This window comes from Hippocampus guttulatus, chromosome 21 (genome assembly GCF_054856545.1).
Source record: "Hippocampus guttulatus isolate MCC_2025c chromosome 21, RoL_Hgut_1.0, whole genome shotgun sequence".
Classification (NCBI taxonomy): Eukaryota; Metazoa; Chordata; class Actinopteri; order Syngnathiformes; family Syngnathidae; genus Hippocampus; species Hippocampus guttulatus.
Genome location: NC_141281.1, coordinates 6,954,826 through 6,972,089, shown reverse-complemented (window position 1 = coordinate 6,972,089; position 17,264 = coordinate 6,954,826). Strand labels below are relative to the sequence as shown.

The 17,264-nt window shown below is 42.8% G+C and overlaps 1 protein-coding gene, 1 non-coding gene and 1 pseudogene across 5 annotated transcripts; all 3 read right to left on the bottom strand.

Annotated features, from left to right (window-relative positions):
• Positions 1–8,053: 8,053 nt before the first annotated feature.
• LOC147186898 (cytochrome c oxidase subunit 7A2-like, mitochondrial) lies at positions 8,054–10,622 on the bottom strand (annotated as a pseudogene). The gene is made up of 3 exons (XR_015099045.1): positions 9,950–10,622; positions 9,471–9,609; positions 8,054–8,356 (listed from the first exon to the last, which is right to left on the bottom strand). The product of XR_015099045.1 is annotated as a cytochrome c oxidase subunit 7A2-like, mitochondrial (transcript).
• LOC147186897 (voltage-gated potassium channel regulatory subunit KCNG3-like) lies at positions 8,054–16,996 on the bottom strand. 3 transcript variants are annotated; one of them, XM_086102310.1, is made up of 5 exons: positions 16,683–16,996; positions 15,333–16,068; positions 14,752–15,250; positions 14,558–14,701; positions 12,848–13,328 (listed from the first exon to the last, which is right to left on the bottom strand). In XM_086102310.1, exons 2-4 carry the CDS (start codon positions 15,905–15,907, stop codon positions 14,648–14,650), a joined length of 1,128 nt encoding a protein of 375 aa, XP_085958436.1. In that variant the 5' UTR covers positions 15,908–16,068; positions 16,683–16,996; the 3' UTR covers positions 12,848–13,328; positions 14,558–14,647. The 3 variants fall into 3 exon arrangements, with proteins under 3 accessions (XP_085958434.1, XP_085958436.1, XP_085958435.1); XM_086102308.1 differs by lacking the exon at positions 12,848–13,328 and adding an exon at positions 8,054–9,609 and having other exon boundaries at positions 14,558–15,250; XM_086102309.1 differs by having other exon boundaries at positions 14,558–15,250.
• Positions 10,464–10,577, bottom strand: LOC147186899 (U5 spliceosomal RNA). Its single transcript, XR_015099098.1, has one exon. It is a non-coding gene; the product is annotated as a U5 spliceosomal RNA (small nuclear RNA).
• Positions 16,997–17,264: the final 268 nt, after the last annotated feature.

The window sequence follows — 17,264 nt, the reverse complement described above, 5'->3', positions numbered from 1 at the left end:
CCCGAAGAAAACAGGCACAGGGAGAACATGCAAACTCCATACAGGAAGACCGGAGCCAGAATCGAACTTTGCGCCTCTAAAAAAAAAAAAACATTAAGCAAAACTGAAACAACAACAAAAGCTTGCACGCAATTGACATTGAGGAGATAGGAGGCAACATTTACGTCATTGTGAAGACAGTGTCACAGTGGCTTTGAATGAGGGCTCATATCGTAACGATAATATCAACAAACATGGATAATATTCTTCCTGCTGCTCACTTCTGATTAGATTTCGTCAATGACATGCTGCTGCTGCACCCGTGTGAGTCGCCCATAAGTCTCTGAAAAAATGCACCCACACACACTTCATACCTGATAGTATCCTCAAACAAAGACATCCCTCGTATTGTCCCAAAGGTTGTAACCCCTCCCTTTGTTCACTCACATCTACTCCCATCCCATCTGTAGTCTGAGGCTGTCACAGAACCCCTTCCCCCATCCCCCACATCACCACCTTCGCACACTCTCTGTGGACAATGTGACAGAGATTGATGGTGAACCATTATTTGATGTCCAGCTGAACCTTGCGCAGCAAACTGTGCTACACATGTTCACAAACTAATGGAGGCTTGCTCGCGTTTACCTGGGTTCACTGCATCCACCGAGGCTCAAAAAGAAAACAGAAAAGAAAGAAAAGAGCAATGTAATATAAAAGGTAGGTTTGGAATAATGACCAAACCAAACCACCCATTTCTCAAGATTATTAACAAGCAGCGGGGCATTACTACAGCTATCTAGCTTTTAACAATGTATTAATTGTTCTCTTCCAAAAATCATTGGACTTTTTGAAGTGGGATGCCATCAGTGTAGTACCATGTCTTGCCACAACATTGCCCGGCAGCACTGAGCTATCCTTGAACAGGTGGACTGTTATTGACAGTAAAAAGAAGGAGAAAGGACTCTGAACTGTATAATAATAATAATAATAATAAAAATAATACATTTTACTTATTGGCGCCTTTCAAAACACTCAAGGACACTGGATTGTGTTGAAATATGCAAAGTTTAATTATCTTTTGTTATGCTAGTTTTAATAGTTTCACAATAGTTTCCTACATGCTTTAAAACCAGTTAACACACACATGTGCTAATCATGCTCGCTTCAAGCTGCTTACTTGTCTCTCCCAATTGAAGTTTACTCTAAAACACAATGAACAAAAGAGCTAAATTCCGCTATCTTATGATGCAAAAACCATAGCTGGATGAACCAAAATTAGCATTGATATTACAGTGGTTACAAACTGTTAGCGGAGCATCGACATATACAAACAGAGAATACAATGATGCAGAAATATATTCTCTCTGCCCTGTGCAAAAAACACATATTAAAGTGGCAAAACTTGCTTCTGTAACACGTGGGGTGTTCTATCATGCGTGCAAAGGAAAAGGGACTTCTCTGGAGAAAGAATCACTATCATGCCACATTTTCACTCCAAAGAGGCAACAAAGACAATGATGGTAGTCTTCACAGCTTCCCAGTGATAAGAAGAGGAGAAAGCAGTGGGAAAATGCTTGAGGACAGAAACAACTGTTTGGCATAGGCAGTGAGGATTTGGCACGTTACATGGCTGGTCACATGTTCAGCTGGGCTGCTCATCCCCATACGCATGTTCCTGACAAATGTGGCATGACTGAACCCATAAATACTGCTTGCTTTCCATTGTGGAGAAAAATGGATATTTTCTATTTGCAGTCAAGCACAAAAGGACATTCCATTGCTTTAGATTATTACGTGTCTCCTGTCAGGTTTGACCCCTACACCATGAGTCTCATTTTGCCAACGTTTTTTTTTCTTCTTTTTTTCTATGTCATATAGTTGGTCAATAAAGACTGCTTGCTTATAGCAGATTTACGGGTGTCTCTAACTAGGGGGAACGTGCTTTGTGACCTGAACTGTATGAAAACTGACCTGAGATAACTCTCCTCTGATTTAACTTGTTATTTAGCCATGCAAGTCAGTAGTGGGAAGGAAAAAAAATAGTAACTTGAGGGACAGTGCAGTGTGCACTGAACCTTCATTGAACCAAGCACAGGTATAGTATGCCCAATGTATTGCTGCCAGCATGCTTTTATGCAAAAGGCATTACGTTTGAGGCAAAATAATTTACCGATCATACAAAACGTTTATAATTCTCCTGCTCCTTCTTTTTCTGCATGCCCTTGCTTGTGGAAGAGTAGGAGGAGAGAAAGTGGCAGGTTTAATGGTGTGGAGGATGTTGGACTCAATTGAATGAACCTTGGACTGAAGAGCTGGAAGATAAACTGAAAGTAAAGGTAAACAACAGATAAACTAAGACACAGACGTCGGAGGAATAATATTAGCATAGCATCAGGCACCACATTTCTGAAGATTGTGTGTTTGTTTATTTTGCAAACATTTTCAGATTTACTCGTCGGGTTTTCCTCTGCCTTGTTGCTCCGCCATGTCCAAGACTTGGGACTCATTTACATTCCAGTAAAATGATCCGTCCATCTTCCTGTGAGTCCCAAGGTTTTTCGGAGCTTATCCCAACTGACTCTGTGCTGTACAGTGACATTGGTCTGTAAACATGCAAGGTAAAATGTTTTGGCAGAATTACAAATTAGCCGTGAAAAAACATTTCATTGAACCAACGCTTGGCATTTCTGAGGTTGAGGGTTCCAATCTTGGCTCCGGCCTTTATGTGTGGTGTTTGCATGCCGTCTTCCTTGCATGTTTGTTTGTTTGTTTTTTCTCCTTTATTTTTCCCTAACAATGAATTTAATGTCATGAATCTGTTCCAGTCCAGTAACAGAAATCATTCTACCGTTCCCCAGATTTGTCTTTTGAGAAAAACTGTCTCGGAGGTCTACAGATAATTCCTTTGCCTTCATGCTTGGCTTTTGTGCTGACACGCGCTGCCGACTGCAAAATGTACATATGATGTCTAGTTTTTTTTTGGGGGGGGGGACCGGGGTTCAATTATGAAGTTTTTTTTTAATCCATGGTGAAATAAGGCTGTGACAGAACAAAATGGCAATGAATACTTTTCCGGATGCTCTGTATAACCACAGAGAACGTAAGGTGACAATCTTGTCAAAATGTACTCGTCTCAAGGATCATTCTCCACCCCGCTATCTGGTGGTGTGGCTGGAGCTTTGTCACTTATCACGTTTTCATTGTCATGATTTAATTTTGTGACCTTGGCTTTTGAGAGAGCACATGCTTTATATAAACATGGCAATAAAACTTGATAAATCGCTCTCTTGATAAAGTCACAGACAATGTGACACTGTGCAACTGACTTTGTCGCGTGTCGTTTGGTCCTCATTTTCCAGCCACGAGATTCTTATAGCTCCGAAGCCCTGGAAAATGGCATAACAGTGGTTCATTAATTGATAATTCATCGCAAATGTCTGCTGAGCTGAAGCTGGGGGGGGCAAACAGAACCTGCAAAGACAGAGCCGAGCAAATGAAAAAAAGCCGACTTGTGTGGCAGTGGATTGGAGGTTCCATTAAGCAACGTGCTGGATGATGAGGGTGAACATAGAAGGACAAGAAAAATGGCCAATTTTCTACCCTGGTTGAATTAATTTCCAAAGTCATCCTGACAGTGACATCTACTTTTTGGACAATATTTTTTTGCTCGCTCAATAAAATGTCTGGGCTCAGGTTGTAGAGCGGCTGCGTGTCTATCAACCAGAAGATGGTTAAATGTGTGGCTGACTGAGGCAATAATGTAAAAGTGCTTTGTGTGCTTCGGGGTGGATGGGGTGGGGGGGGGGGGCATGCGAGCACAATATAAAATATTATTTGGAGAAGGCTTGAAACACTGCTTTATGTTCCAGCCACCGTATACACAGACAAATATTGCCGACTTCAACGTGTTGCAGGCATCAAAATGAGTGAATATCGTATTTGTGTTGTGTAATATTGTGGGAAGCATTGGGGGTGCAGCCGCCATACACTCAGCAGCGCCCCACCTCCCCCCACCCTCCCAAACCTTTCATATGGTACAGCATCAATTCCCTGGCAAGCACAAGATCATTTTCAAGGTATGGTGCTTCTGCACTTATTTCATTTGGAGAGAAACTTATATGGAATCATCCAAATAACATGCTTGAAGACAAAAGCAATTCCTTGGCCCGAGAGCGAGAAAAAAACCAACAACACAATGAGGTGGTATGCCGAATTCAGAAATTAATTTCAATAGGAATTGAGGTCAAGGGGACAGAAGAATGACGGGGCCCGATCGCCTCGAGATGTAATTCTCCTCGAAAACCAAAAGTGGCTTCATGCCATGAGATGATGGTGGGAAAAAGAAAATCAGTCCGCCTTCATTGGAAAATCTATCCTTTTAAATTATGGATGGCTTTCCGATATTGCCGCAATTTAAAAAGGTGTATACGGTGAAGAAGCATGCTGAGGAAATGCAGATGAGCTCTGCTTTGATTCCAACATCCGCTCATCCTGTGAGCTGCGCATCAATGTGTGGCCCGCACGCTTGGATTTGCCTCATTAATGTTTCGATGAGTTTGGTGTGGAATGAGAGGACATTTTGTATGCATGTGCTGGATTTATTAATACAAATAGATGTGGATATTTAGCAGAGCTATTTTATTTACAGCGCTTCACCGGGTCATCATCTGCAAATGCTCGAGTGTTCTTCAAAAGCCTTTTTTTTTAAACATGTGAATAAAATATATTTTTTACATGGACATCAAGAATATTGAATAAATGAAAAAAATTCCGCTGGATCTCAGTGCAATGATAAATAAGTAAAAAAAAAATTGTGAGGGAGCTCCTACAGGAAGGCAATCGTTTTTTTTTCTCATATAAATCACTTGCTTTTGACTTGAGCGTCTTTATGAAAGATATTAATGACCCTCAGAGGGAATTTCTTGGATTGCTCATTTTTACTGCCTTCATCGCGCTGGATCAAGCACTTATACTTATTTATGTTCCGAGAGTTGGAAAGTGGACCAGTTTGTTCTGCTTCATAAGCTCTGAATGATTTATAAAGTGTGATTCGGTTGAGTTGGAGCCAGCTTTCTTTCTTCTTTTTTTTTTATTTAAATGCACCCAAAGGGAGATTCTATCTCGACCGCTACATTTGAACGCCTGGAAGAATGGATGCTTGTATACAAATGGAGCACCTGTACAAGAGAATGATATTTGAATTATTATCCTTTATGTGTACTTCGGAACCGCCTCGGGTCAAGTCATTATTTCTGTCAAATGTGACCTTAGCAGTATGGAAGGATGAAAGCAAACAATTTGTTCATGTCGATATGAATACCTGAGTATGTTGTCAGATTGAGCCAACGGGGGCCACAATCTGGTGGGGGGATGTGACTAGAGCAGAACTCAATGAGGTTCGTATTGAATACAGTTTCCTCTTTGACTGCTCAGCGCGCCACTCATCATTGACTTTCACGTCATTCCGCCATCTGACGAGCCAGACTCGGTCTGAAAGAGCGAGTCTTGCACAAAAGATGTACAAGAAGGGCAGCGTGTTCAGTCCCAACAATATGTATGATGAATGTATTACCTTGGACCGCGGCATTTAATAATGTTTCAATTATAGAAAAGTCGACCAAAAATGTTAATATGACGACGGTACACGATTGTGCGACTGCATCTCAACGGCTACATCAGTTTGGAATCAAGATGAATCCTGAAGGCCTTGGACAGATCAGACCGACATGTCGATACGTCGAGGCTAAAATTTCATTGGGCAACTTATACAGGAAGCAGTTAAAAGAAATAAAACACAGATGTCGGGGGGGGGGGGGGGGAACAATTCTCCTTTTATACTGGCTTTAAAAGTTGCCCTTTTCCAACTTTTTTTTTGTTCAGAGTAGCTGTTCTGTACAACCAGCACTATTATCTGAGAGTCAAAGGGAAATGCCAGATAGTTATGGCTCGGATGTGAAAATTTCACTGCATTCAGGTGTTAAAAGAGGCGATACACTTCAACCCTTTCGGGGACAGCGGTTACTACAGTGGACAGCTAATCATGTTATCAGGTTACAGGGTGCATGAAAGGGTTAAGGCGTCTGTTTAGCAGACCGACTACACGAATACTGCTGTTTAATCCCCTTCAGGAAAAAAAAAATAGTGGTGGCCATGGGTGGTTGTAATTATCAATGACACCGATTATTTTCTGACAATGACAAGAAATGGTTGAGCTGCAAAAATGGATTTTGTCTTTTTTTTAACTTTTTGAACAACACGTGGCAGGACAAGTGATGATGATTTCTGATATGGTACATTATCTCCACCTAGTGGTAATAAATGGCAATCGGACAAACCGTGTTGCAGCATATAATAAAATGTGTAGACAAAGATTAGATTTAAAACGGTATAATTCCGCGAACATCCATCCATTTCTATTGTGCTTACTCAATTCAGGGTCAAGGAGAGTAGGAGCCTCTCCCACCGCAGTTACTTAATTCTTACTGCTAATAAAGAAAAGCATTGTTTCTCGATACATCTTTTTTTTTTTATCATTAAAAGAAACATAGTTCAACCTCTTAAGTGACAGCCGGGGGGAAAAAACATATCCTTCGAACTCCATTTTCAAGCACCCAGCAGCATCTCCCTAACATCACCAGCGGATGCTCGGTTGTCATGGCGACTGCTTCATTGTCATGTGTCCTGTGTCGAACTTGAGTCACACGGCCAAGGTGAGGGTGCCTGACTGTTTCCCTCCCTTGAATGACAGCTGTGTTCCCCAAAACCAAGAGCAGTCATCCAAATGGAGTTCCCGGTTTTGTTTGCGTTGAACCAATTATGAGATTCTGTGTCATGAGTCTCCAGCTTGGACTCTTCTTTAGACGTGACAAATGACATTGATGCAGCAAGTCATTAAATGCGCTGAGTAATGAATAGCGCTGTCGATTGACTGGAAGTTTTATACGTCGCGTTTATTATTTTCACAAACAGCGCACGATTAGTTTTTTTTTTTTTTTTATCAGTTCAAACAAGGTACTGTGGCTCCAGCATTGTTTGGATACCATGGCAACTGGAGGAGGAAACTGGAACGTGAACAATTTGACAAAAAGTACTCAGTTTACAGAGGAAATGACAGAAACGGAAAGACGAGTCAGGAACATTTTTATGTGTTCGTGATCATCGGGCTTCATAAAAGGACTGAATGTAAATTTCTTTTAAAAAAAGTCAAAAATATTTGCATCTCAAATCATCTTCCCCATTTGAAATGAATGCAAATCCCATTAATCCATTCCAACTCCCCTCATCCCCAAAACAAACACGATTTTTGTTTGTGAGCCCAAATGGGATCCTAAAGTATGGTGGCCCCAAAGGCCCAAAAAATTATATAGGTCCACCGCTCTCCTTTTAAAAGGGAGAGAACAGCAAATCCAAAGTAATCTGGCAATATGAGGCTGTTGGGACACATTAATAAGGAGGTTCAGGATTCATAAAGAGAGGATCAACGGGGTTCAGAGAAAAGCCGGTGCGGATTTGATTTGTATTTGATTTCTTGACCATCTGAGTTTTAAGATGGATCCAAACACGGCAGCGTTTGGTGTTTTTTAAATCCTCACATCATTGGCTTTAACAAATTCTACTTCCACAAATCGCGGCCCGGTAGTCCAGTGGTTAGCACGTCGGCTTCACAGTGCAGAGGTACCGGGTTCGATTCCAGCTCCGGCCTCCCTGTGTGGAGTTTGCATGTTCTCCCCGGGCCTGCGTGGGTTTTCTCCGGGTGCTCCGGTTTCCTCCCACGTTCCAAAAACATGCATGGCAGGCTGATTGGATGCTCTAAATTGTCCCTAGGTGTGAGTGTGGGCGTGGATGGTTGTTGGTCTCTGTGATTGGCTGGCAACTGATTCAGGGTGTCCCCCGCCTACTGCCCGGAGACGGCTCCAGCCGGCTCCTGGGATAGGCTCCAGCACCCCCCGCGACCCCAGTGAGGATCAAGCGGTTTGGAAAATGGATGGATGGATGGATACTTCCACAAATCATTGGAACGGCCACTGTTGACTTCAAAAGCCGCAAAGAAAAACAAAACAATATGCAACAACGCTTCAACAAAATATAACTTTATTGGTTTTACTTAGAAAATAAACTTTGAACGGTTTTATCGTGCCAGTATATAACCTGAATGTAATTCCCCAAAGTCCTTCAAACCAGCCATTTGTCGCCGGTCCTGCCATCATACCGGACTGTGCAGCCGACTGTGCAGGAATCACTTGTTGCTAGGCTGAGCAGCAAAGTAGAGCGCGACGAGGCAGTAAAGCGCCCCTCCAATGGTCAGCCCCATGGTGGTTCTGTAGAGCAGCTTGTCAATCAGACCCCCCTTCAGATGGACTGGGACTCCGTCAGACCTCTGAAAATATCATCGAAGAAAGTGAGGGTCTCTCATACGTCTGGCAGAGGTCACAAGATCCACTGAGGTGTGTTGGAGGGGGAGGCAGTGAACTCCTGGTTAAGCCAGGGCATGATTATTAGCCCCCCCCCGCCCCCTTGACTGAAAAACGGGTGCGTAAAACAAAACGAATTAATTAAACGTACAGCATATTTCACATGAAAATGTTCAACCAAGCTGTATTGTTTTTGTCTCGCCAAAGTCTGCTAGCTTTGCGATAACACATAGTGCAAAATATATATGCCGGGTGAATGGAAAATAGCATGACTGTGATGGTACGGTGAATCTAAACTTTTCAGCAACTGTGACTTTATTGCATAAAAACACAGCAATACATACGAATGGAGCATAAAACAATACTTACTGGGAAATATTCACTTGCTCTTTCACAACTCTTACTCGGGCTCGGTCGGGGGCCTTCTCTGCCTATAAATGTGGTTAATTACGTTGCGCCTCTTCTCGGAGAGCTCAGTGCTGGCCAGCACAAAACTCAAAGTAAAACACATTTTGAGTACTCTGTATCGGCGAGTCCTCAAATGCAAGTAATTGTTCTCTGTCTGAAAAGAATGCTGTCTTTACATCCCTCGATGAAACCATAGCAACATGCTCAATTCAGTCGCTCAAGGACAATGTTGAGAAACACATTGCAAGTGGCAGCACTTCATTTCACCCATTTCCAGCCAAGGAAATAACACCTTTTCGAATGATTCAATACAGTTTAACAATTCAAGTCACATGACCTGCCTGATCCATCTGCAGATTAATGATGTTCTTTGGAAGAATAATGACTGTGACCATGCCTACAATTACAAATAACATTTGTACTACAGTTGAGCCACCAAAGTGTCCCATGACACCGGTTGACTTCCAAATTGTAGTTAAAAACAAAATTACCGCATCGGAAAGAGTGTCAAGTGAATGTCAGAAAACCTTTGTTAGCCACGCAAACACATAAGCCATATTTTCAGTAATGTTTCTGCGTAAAAAAAATAAGAAAGTTAGCTACTGTATAAGGTCTGTAAAACTAGAGATGTTAAACCGAAGTAGGCCCGCAAAGAGCATGACTACAGCTTACCTGGAAGAGTCTCTGCAAGTCGGGGACTTTGTTGACTCCCAAATATTGCACCTGGCTTCCTGCTTCAGATGCCAACTTGGTAGGAGAAGCAAAGATGACAGGGGGACTGACTGGAGGGACGGACAGCTGGACGCAGACCCTGATAAAGACATTGTGGGTGCATAAGTATTATTAGAATTGCAAGATACAGAGGTGACACAAACAGTCAGACATGGAGAAGTATATATTGATTCAACTCCCGTATTTAGTGTATGTGGGGGTGTCAAGGGCACTTCTCTTTTTACAATTCTCCTTCCACCAACACGTGTACTCTTATTTACAGAGCGTGACTGGAGAGTGCTTTCGCCACCTCTGAAAATTATTAGGTCCACCCTGCATCTCCCAACCCGGACATATTTTGTCCACCAGGCCGAAACAAACAAACAAACAAACAACCCCAAAAAAGACGTATTTTATACTTATTTTCGCATGACTCTTACCTGCGGGGTGTATGAATTGGCGGTTGCTCCAGTGAGCCGCTGTGTTATGCTATTAAATTTATAGTACATCGTTCACACTGGTCAGCTGAAACTCACTTCCACCCGATGGCTACTGAACGACAACCAATGACCCGTAGCTAACTGCTACCCATAGACATCAAACTAAACAGATCCCGCTTTGTCGCAGATTCATACGTAAACGCAATCGCCATATTGAATGCGCCAAAGTTGAATACTTTTGTTTACTCAGCTGTCTGAATATTTTTTTGTGTGTGTGTGTCCACGCGCATGAATACGAGGATAAAGTACAATAATATGTGCGCTCTTTCTTAAATGTTTATACTGTACTTGCTTTATTAAACCGGGCAGGATAACAACACCATATTTCGGTCCCACTCCTGAACAAAGCGGGACACCCTACGGACATACGAGTAGAAAATCGGCTCCTTACTGATCATAATACTTCTTAACTTGGCCCAAAAATGGATATTTATTTATTTTTCACCAGTGAGAAAGCCCCGCTTGCGCAGGGCATCAAAAAATTGGTTAAAACTCTTGTTGTTCCTCCCCACGGAAATCTTTAGTAAAAGGCGAAAGATTTATACGATCTGAAGAGAAACAAGAGTGTACTGAATTGTTCGACTGAGGAACGGCGAAGTCATTGGAAACGCTACTACTTACACTAACGGTGTGTCCACATCAAATCTCAACTTTCATGAAAAGTCCACAGTCGAAAGAATCGTTTTTGTAAAAGATGAATATGCCAAGGGTATAGTAAAGGATTACCAACAAACAAATCTAAATCTTAATAAAAATGTGCTTGGCGCAAAGCATGCTGGGTGTGTAGAGTATTTCCGGGTTGGGCGTGTCATGCTTGCTGTTAGATCCTCCTCCACGCCCCTTCAAATCATTGAAAAATAGCAAATGAAAGTATGGAATACTTGAAGACCCGTGAACGCCCAAATTTACCAATTTGGAGACAAAAGCACTTCATGCATGCCATACATTTCTACTATTTCATGTTATACGTTGGAACTTCAAAATAACATATCCTGTATTTGTCATGATATACATTCAAAACCCTGGGATCTGTGGGAAGAAAAGCTGCTGATGTGAATGCAACAATTATGATTAATATTGATCAGCACCTTCTGGTACATTTTACTGACGTGTTATACTGTACTGTATTTCTTCCTCATTTTTCTTGTTGCAACACGTTGACAGTCTCCAGTTTAACAGATACAGGAGGAGGAGGAGGGGAAGTGACATGATGAAGCTGTGAAGAATGTGAGTGGGTTTTCAAGGTCTTCCACATTCACAGATAAACAAAATTAAATGCAAAGAACCAAGGGGCAAATATAACTCGCATATGTTTTTAAAAATTTCAGGACGAACAAGCTTCCCCACTCCCTAGATAACTTATACTAGTGTCTCTCAGAGATGACAAATCATTTGTGACTCAGATGTGAAAAGAAACTTTGTCGATCTGATCCTTCGCACCTTTGCTGTCCTGGTCATGCCCAAGGAATGTTTTGTAACGTGTGACAGTGTTGTCATGATAACTTCACACCCTCTAATGATTTACGAATATTATCACATTCTCTGTTGCTTTCATTCATCCTCTGTCAGACCATCTTCGTCAGAAAACCTTTATTAACTATAAGGGCAGTTTAAAGCAGTATTTCGGCCGGACAGTTTTAATATTAAAATGGAAAAAAATAGCATATTTTCAGACAAAGGCAGATACTGCAACAACATATTTAGTTTTTAATTTCACACTGGGTGGGTGGGCAGACCCATTTTTCTTCAAATAATTGAAGTCATTTTGAAGAACCATCTACTCCAAAATGCTGATCAAATAGTCTAGATTTAGAATTTCTTCAGAAGAATTTTTTTTTAAATCCTCCCAAGAGGACAATCTTCATTTACTGTACAGGTGGGTTTCATGAATAATATTTTACTGGTAAATACAAACACTATAAAATCTTAGTGCTCTGCGGGTTTTGACACACTTACCTTCAGGCATTACAGTATTCACACCGTTCATTTTTCATGATTGTCAACATGGACCATGTACTACTTTCCCCACCAGCAATCTGCTCAGTTTTAATAGTCCTGCTATGAATGTGACAGACAGAATACTTTCTGTGATCACCATCCAAGTTTCATTTCAAATCACCCTTTCAAAAACAGCCTCAATCAGATATTTCCCCAGATGGGCAACAGGGAAGCAGACCATCTGGCGAGCCGGATTATGGTTTTTGCTCTTCACGGACAAAGCTCAGTTTCCAAAAAAGAGGCATTGCATGTGTTTTTGGACTTGAGTACAGTAATGACATCCTTCAATCTAAAAACCGTAATAACAATGAACTGCCACTTAAAAACGAATCACCGCCAGTGTCAGAATCTGCCATAATCCACCTCTTAATACCAGCAAAATATGATCACTCCACAAAATCGAATGTATCAAAAATCTGGAGCAGTTTCGAATTTATCTAACTGCATGACAAAACCATAAAAAAATTAAAAGAAATCTATCATATTAATCATGCTGATGATTACAAGTACCGGTAAGTACTGTATAGTGTGCATATGGCTATAGAAATGTTTTGCTATATTAAGTTTTGCTCTGACCAACCAATCAGAGGACTGGAAAAGGCTGACACCATTGTGTGGCCAGCGTGTTGGTCCTGTGAGGATTGGTTCAAGTCCAGTCCTGGAGGGCCACTGTCCTGCCTGTTTTCCATCTCTCTGGGCTGCAACACACCTGATTCAGATGATCAGCTTATCAGCCAGCTCTGAAGCAGCATTAGAACGTTCCTGATTATTTGAATCAGGTGTGTTGCTCTTGAGTGAGCTGGAAAACAGGCAGGACAGCAAGCCCTCCAGGACCGACTTTGGACACCCCAGCTGTAGATAATTTGCTGAAGTTACATGAGACAGCAGGAAATGATTCCGGAGCCCCTGGGCAGATTAGATCGACATGGCAACACATAAATCTGATTGGACAAAGAACAACAAACATACACACAACTGGAAGGTGGGCAGCCAAGAGAATCAATGAGTACAATTTCATTGAAGAGTGAGCTCAAGTTTAGGTATAAAGTTTAAAAAAAAAAAACTCAGCTGCGAAGCTAGAATTTGATTTTAACCCAGCAGCACTTTTATTATTTTTTTTGACGAGCAGTATGAGTGAGATAATCGACATTCACACTCCAACAGCTCGAGGAGCCTGACATTTCCGCCACTTCATTTTCCCCTCTCCGAGTCTGCCGTCTCCATGGAAACTGTCGATACTGTCCAAACTGTCCAACATATTCAGTTGCAGACCGTCTGCTCCAGAGAGTTCCCGGTTGAATCACCGCAGACTCGGTGCAAACTACAGAGAAACAGCCTGAAGTGAAGTCTTTCCGATAAGAGTGCTTTATTCTGCCACCAAATATTTTTGCTGTTGATGTGGCAGACATACTAACACAAGGTATAAGACGCAGTGAGTGAAGATGTGGACTAGGTTGCTTTGTCTCGTTAGCCGCTAGTTAGCGAGCGTCCAACTGGCCGGCTTTGTCACTTGTGATCAAAAAAATGAAGAGTGTTTGTGTGTTCTGTGCAACGTGACACATGATGGCGTTTTCTCCGTGTTGGCTTGAGAGTGTAAAAAAAGTGCAAAGAGCAGACAGAAAATGTAGGACCAGGTGTAATAACTTATTTGGCACTCTCCTTAAAGGGTTATGGCACTGCAGATTTCACCGAGAGATGATGAAACGAGCGGCAATCACATCCAGAGAGGAGCAGAGGGAGGTTCGCATCGTTTGGTACCTGAGAGAGCAGCAGTCTGATGTTCTTTTGCTCTGCTGTAGCCAAGTGCCAGGTTTTTTTTTTCTTTTTTGAATTTGTACAGAGTGAAGCGAGGCAGTTGAACGACTGCACCATGGCAGATTTGCAATTTGTTATACAACAGCAGTGTGCTGCAGTGTGAATGTGAATTGGGAAGGTGCTCCAACTTCTTTCATATCCTTGATACTGAATAAATGCCGAAGCTTCCCACAGAGCTCTTTGAGCAGTGATGTAAATCGCCTTCATATCCATCTGAAGGTGTTTGCACTAATATGCTCGCTGACCTCACTAGTAGGTCAACTTCAGCAAACTAGCGGGACAGCTAAACGTGACTACTGAGGCAAAACGGTTTAGTAGTTAATTACTAGCCAACTATTAGTGACATGATAAAATTCGACTAACCCAATAGTTCGCTTGTAGAACTAGTAGAGTGCAGATGTCAACTAGTGCAGAGTATTGTCTCACTAGTAACCTGTAGTTGTTCTAAACGCCAACATTGTCCGACTGGTGTGCAGAAATGCCACACGGGAGAGGAAAAACATATCTGGTAAAATGCATTTGTTCTCCTAGCGCCTCACTAGGAAGTTGAATTTTACTTTCAAAGTAACTCCAAAGTCACTTGAAAAGCAAAACAAGAAAGAATGCAACTGCTTGCTCCTGCAATAGCATACCTTGAGTCCTGTTCATTGACGTGCATAGCTTTACAATCTGATAGAAGATTCCGGAAAGGAGTATCAACGAGGTGGAATACTCGTCTACGGCATCTACAATCACCTGTTGCTCGCAGTCCTTTGGAGAGTATTTCTTTCCCGCCGCAGCGTGTTGCTATGGAGTGTCTTTCAGTCGATGAAATCAGTCGACGAGCTACGGATGCAGCGTGCCGAACGCACCTTCAGCTCGTGGTAGCACTGCACAAAACTGTGGTAGATGAAGGTGATGGGCAGCGCTAGGAGCACGATTCCACTCACCACGCAGATCCCGCCCAGTACGCGACCCGCCACGGTCACTGGGTACATGTCACCGTAGCCCACCGTCGTCATGGAGATGATGACCCACCAGCTGGCAGCAGGGATGCTAGTATAGTCTTGGTTTCCTCCTTCTAAAAGCTGCGCCAGCGCGCTGAAGATGGCCATGGCGACGAAGATGAACACCAGCAGCATGACCATTTCACGGTAACATCGTCTCAGCGTCAGGCCGAGGGTTTGCAGGCCCAAGAAGTGACGAGCCAGCTTGATCACCCAGAAGATTCTCATGATGCGCAGCACCCGCAGCGTCACGCCGGCGCGCTGAAGCTGAGAGTTCTCTCCCGTCAGCACCGTGGCCGTCACGGAGATGTAATACGGAGTGATGGCCAGCAGGTCGATGATGTTCAGAGGACGGCGCACAAACTCGCATTTGTCCCGAGACACGATGAAACGGACGATGCACTCGGCGGTGAACCAACCAATGCACAACGCCTCGATGATCCTGGGAAGAACCGGTTCGAGAGAAGAGAGAAAGAACAATTTCACAACAGGAAAAACGCAGAGTAAGGTCTTCCTGAGACTACCTGTGTTCATCCAGTGTCTCAGCATCCTTCCACTCCGGTAAGGTGCTGGCACACAGCATCACCATCGAAATGAGAACAAACAGCACAGACACAGAGGCCAGGATTTGCGCCGCCACCGAGGACGTGGGCTCCTCGAAGGTCCTCCTCATCCTCTCCAGCCAATGATCCGGCGCTTCCTCCGGCTCTTGCGGCTCCTCTTCGGGGAAGAAGTGGACAAAGCAGTCGGACAGACGCTCATCCAGCCGCCGCTGGCAGCACAGTTGCAGATCGGCGCTCTCGAGGCCCCAGTAGAGCATCTCGTTATAGAAGGAGAGTTCGCACATGTGGGGGACAAAACGCAGCTTGCCGTGCTGCAAGTACAGCATGATGAAGCTGAAGGCCTCGGAGTGGCGGTCGAAAAAAAACTCGTTCCTGTCACGGTCGTAATCATCGCACAGCTCTAACAGCTCGCTCTCTGACACGCAGCGATACAGGCGGCTGAGTCTGCTCAGTGGGAGGTGCTTCATCAACTCCACCGAGAAGGGAAATCTGCGACCGCCAACGTTCAGGGTGCAGAAACTACTTCCAAACTTCATCTTCTGTCAGAGGGTTGAATCCCGCGTTCTCCAAAGCTCTTATAAAACTAGTAAAACATCAACTGTCAGACCTTTGCTCATCTCAAACAGGAACGATTCTGGTGCGAGTGTGGCGTTGGGACTGAGATCCATCATTGCTTGATCGGCATTCTTCTATTTTGCTGAAATGAAGTGAAGAACAAACAAAGGAAGCGTTTGAGAAATTAAATTCATATTTAACTCATCGTTGCATTCTGGGGGTTTAAAACTTTCTGGGGTCAAATTAAGCGCAAGGATAAAAGATGCCGAGTCCTTTATACGGTAACAGGAGGGACAGAGGATTTTCTAATGAGGTGTGAAAACTGTTTTCCAATTTTGTATAAAGCAAAAAAAAAAAAAAAAAAAAATAGCAATAGTAGATGTCCCATAATACCGATTTCATGCAAATGAGTTACGACCCAATCAACAGTGGTTACAGCCAAGTATTGCTCTCCATTGTTCTAGGAAACGATCAACAATCACACGCACAAACCGCCCGTTCGTCAATTATTACCCTCAGTCCATTCAGGTTCCAATAATGTGGGACATGCTAATAATACTGAACCAAATGACTATTCATGAGAAAACTGGAAGAGGTGTCAAAGGTGGCTCCATTGAGATCTCAAGTTCTGTTCCAAACACGTACACCAAAAAAAAAAAAAAAAAAATACAGAGCAAATTTAATCTATTTGATGAAGGACACCCTTAATTAGACCATCTTGTAACTACAACACACAGTTTTTTTTTTCACACTTACCTCAAAACATCTTCACAAAAGTGCACGGGGGATTTATTATTATTTTTTTTGGTGTGTCGAACTCCTCCAGCAGCCGGCCAGATGGGGACTTCTGTTGAAGCTAAAGGAATGAATCCCATCAAACTTCTCCAATCTCCGCCTCCCACTGGTCGTAAAAGTCGCCAATGATTTGCAAAAATATATATAGAAATTAATTAAAAATGTCGGTCTGAGCAGATGAATTGCCATAAATCCTTCTGAGTGACTGATGGTGAGTGAGACACTTGCCCTCCTCCACGTCCGTGTCCTTCTTCTGTTCATCTTGCCTGCTCAGTCCTCCCTCTCCTGATGCTCCCCACACACCCTTCGCCATTCCTCTCCCTCGTCAGACCCCACGATCCATTGAATTAATGATTGATTGAGTCTGTTTGATTATTTCATGCTATTACATCAATTCATGGCAAAGATGAATCATCGGCTTAAATCCTTGATTAATAAGTAGGCGATTCTAGCGAAATAGCGCCCCTCTTTGGAAATTTTTATAAGGCAGATGGAACTGCAAAGTGTTGAAAGTACTTCAAGTAAAAAAAAAAAAAAAAGGCA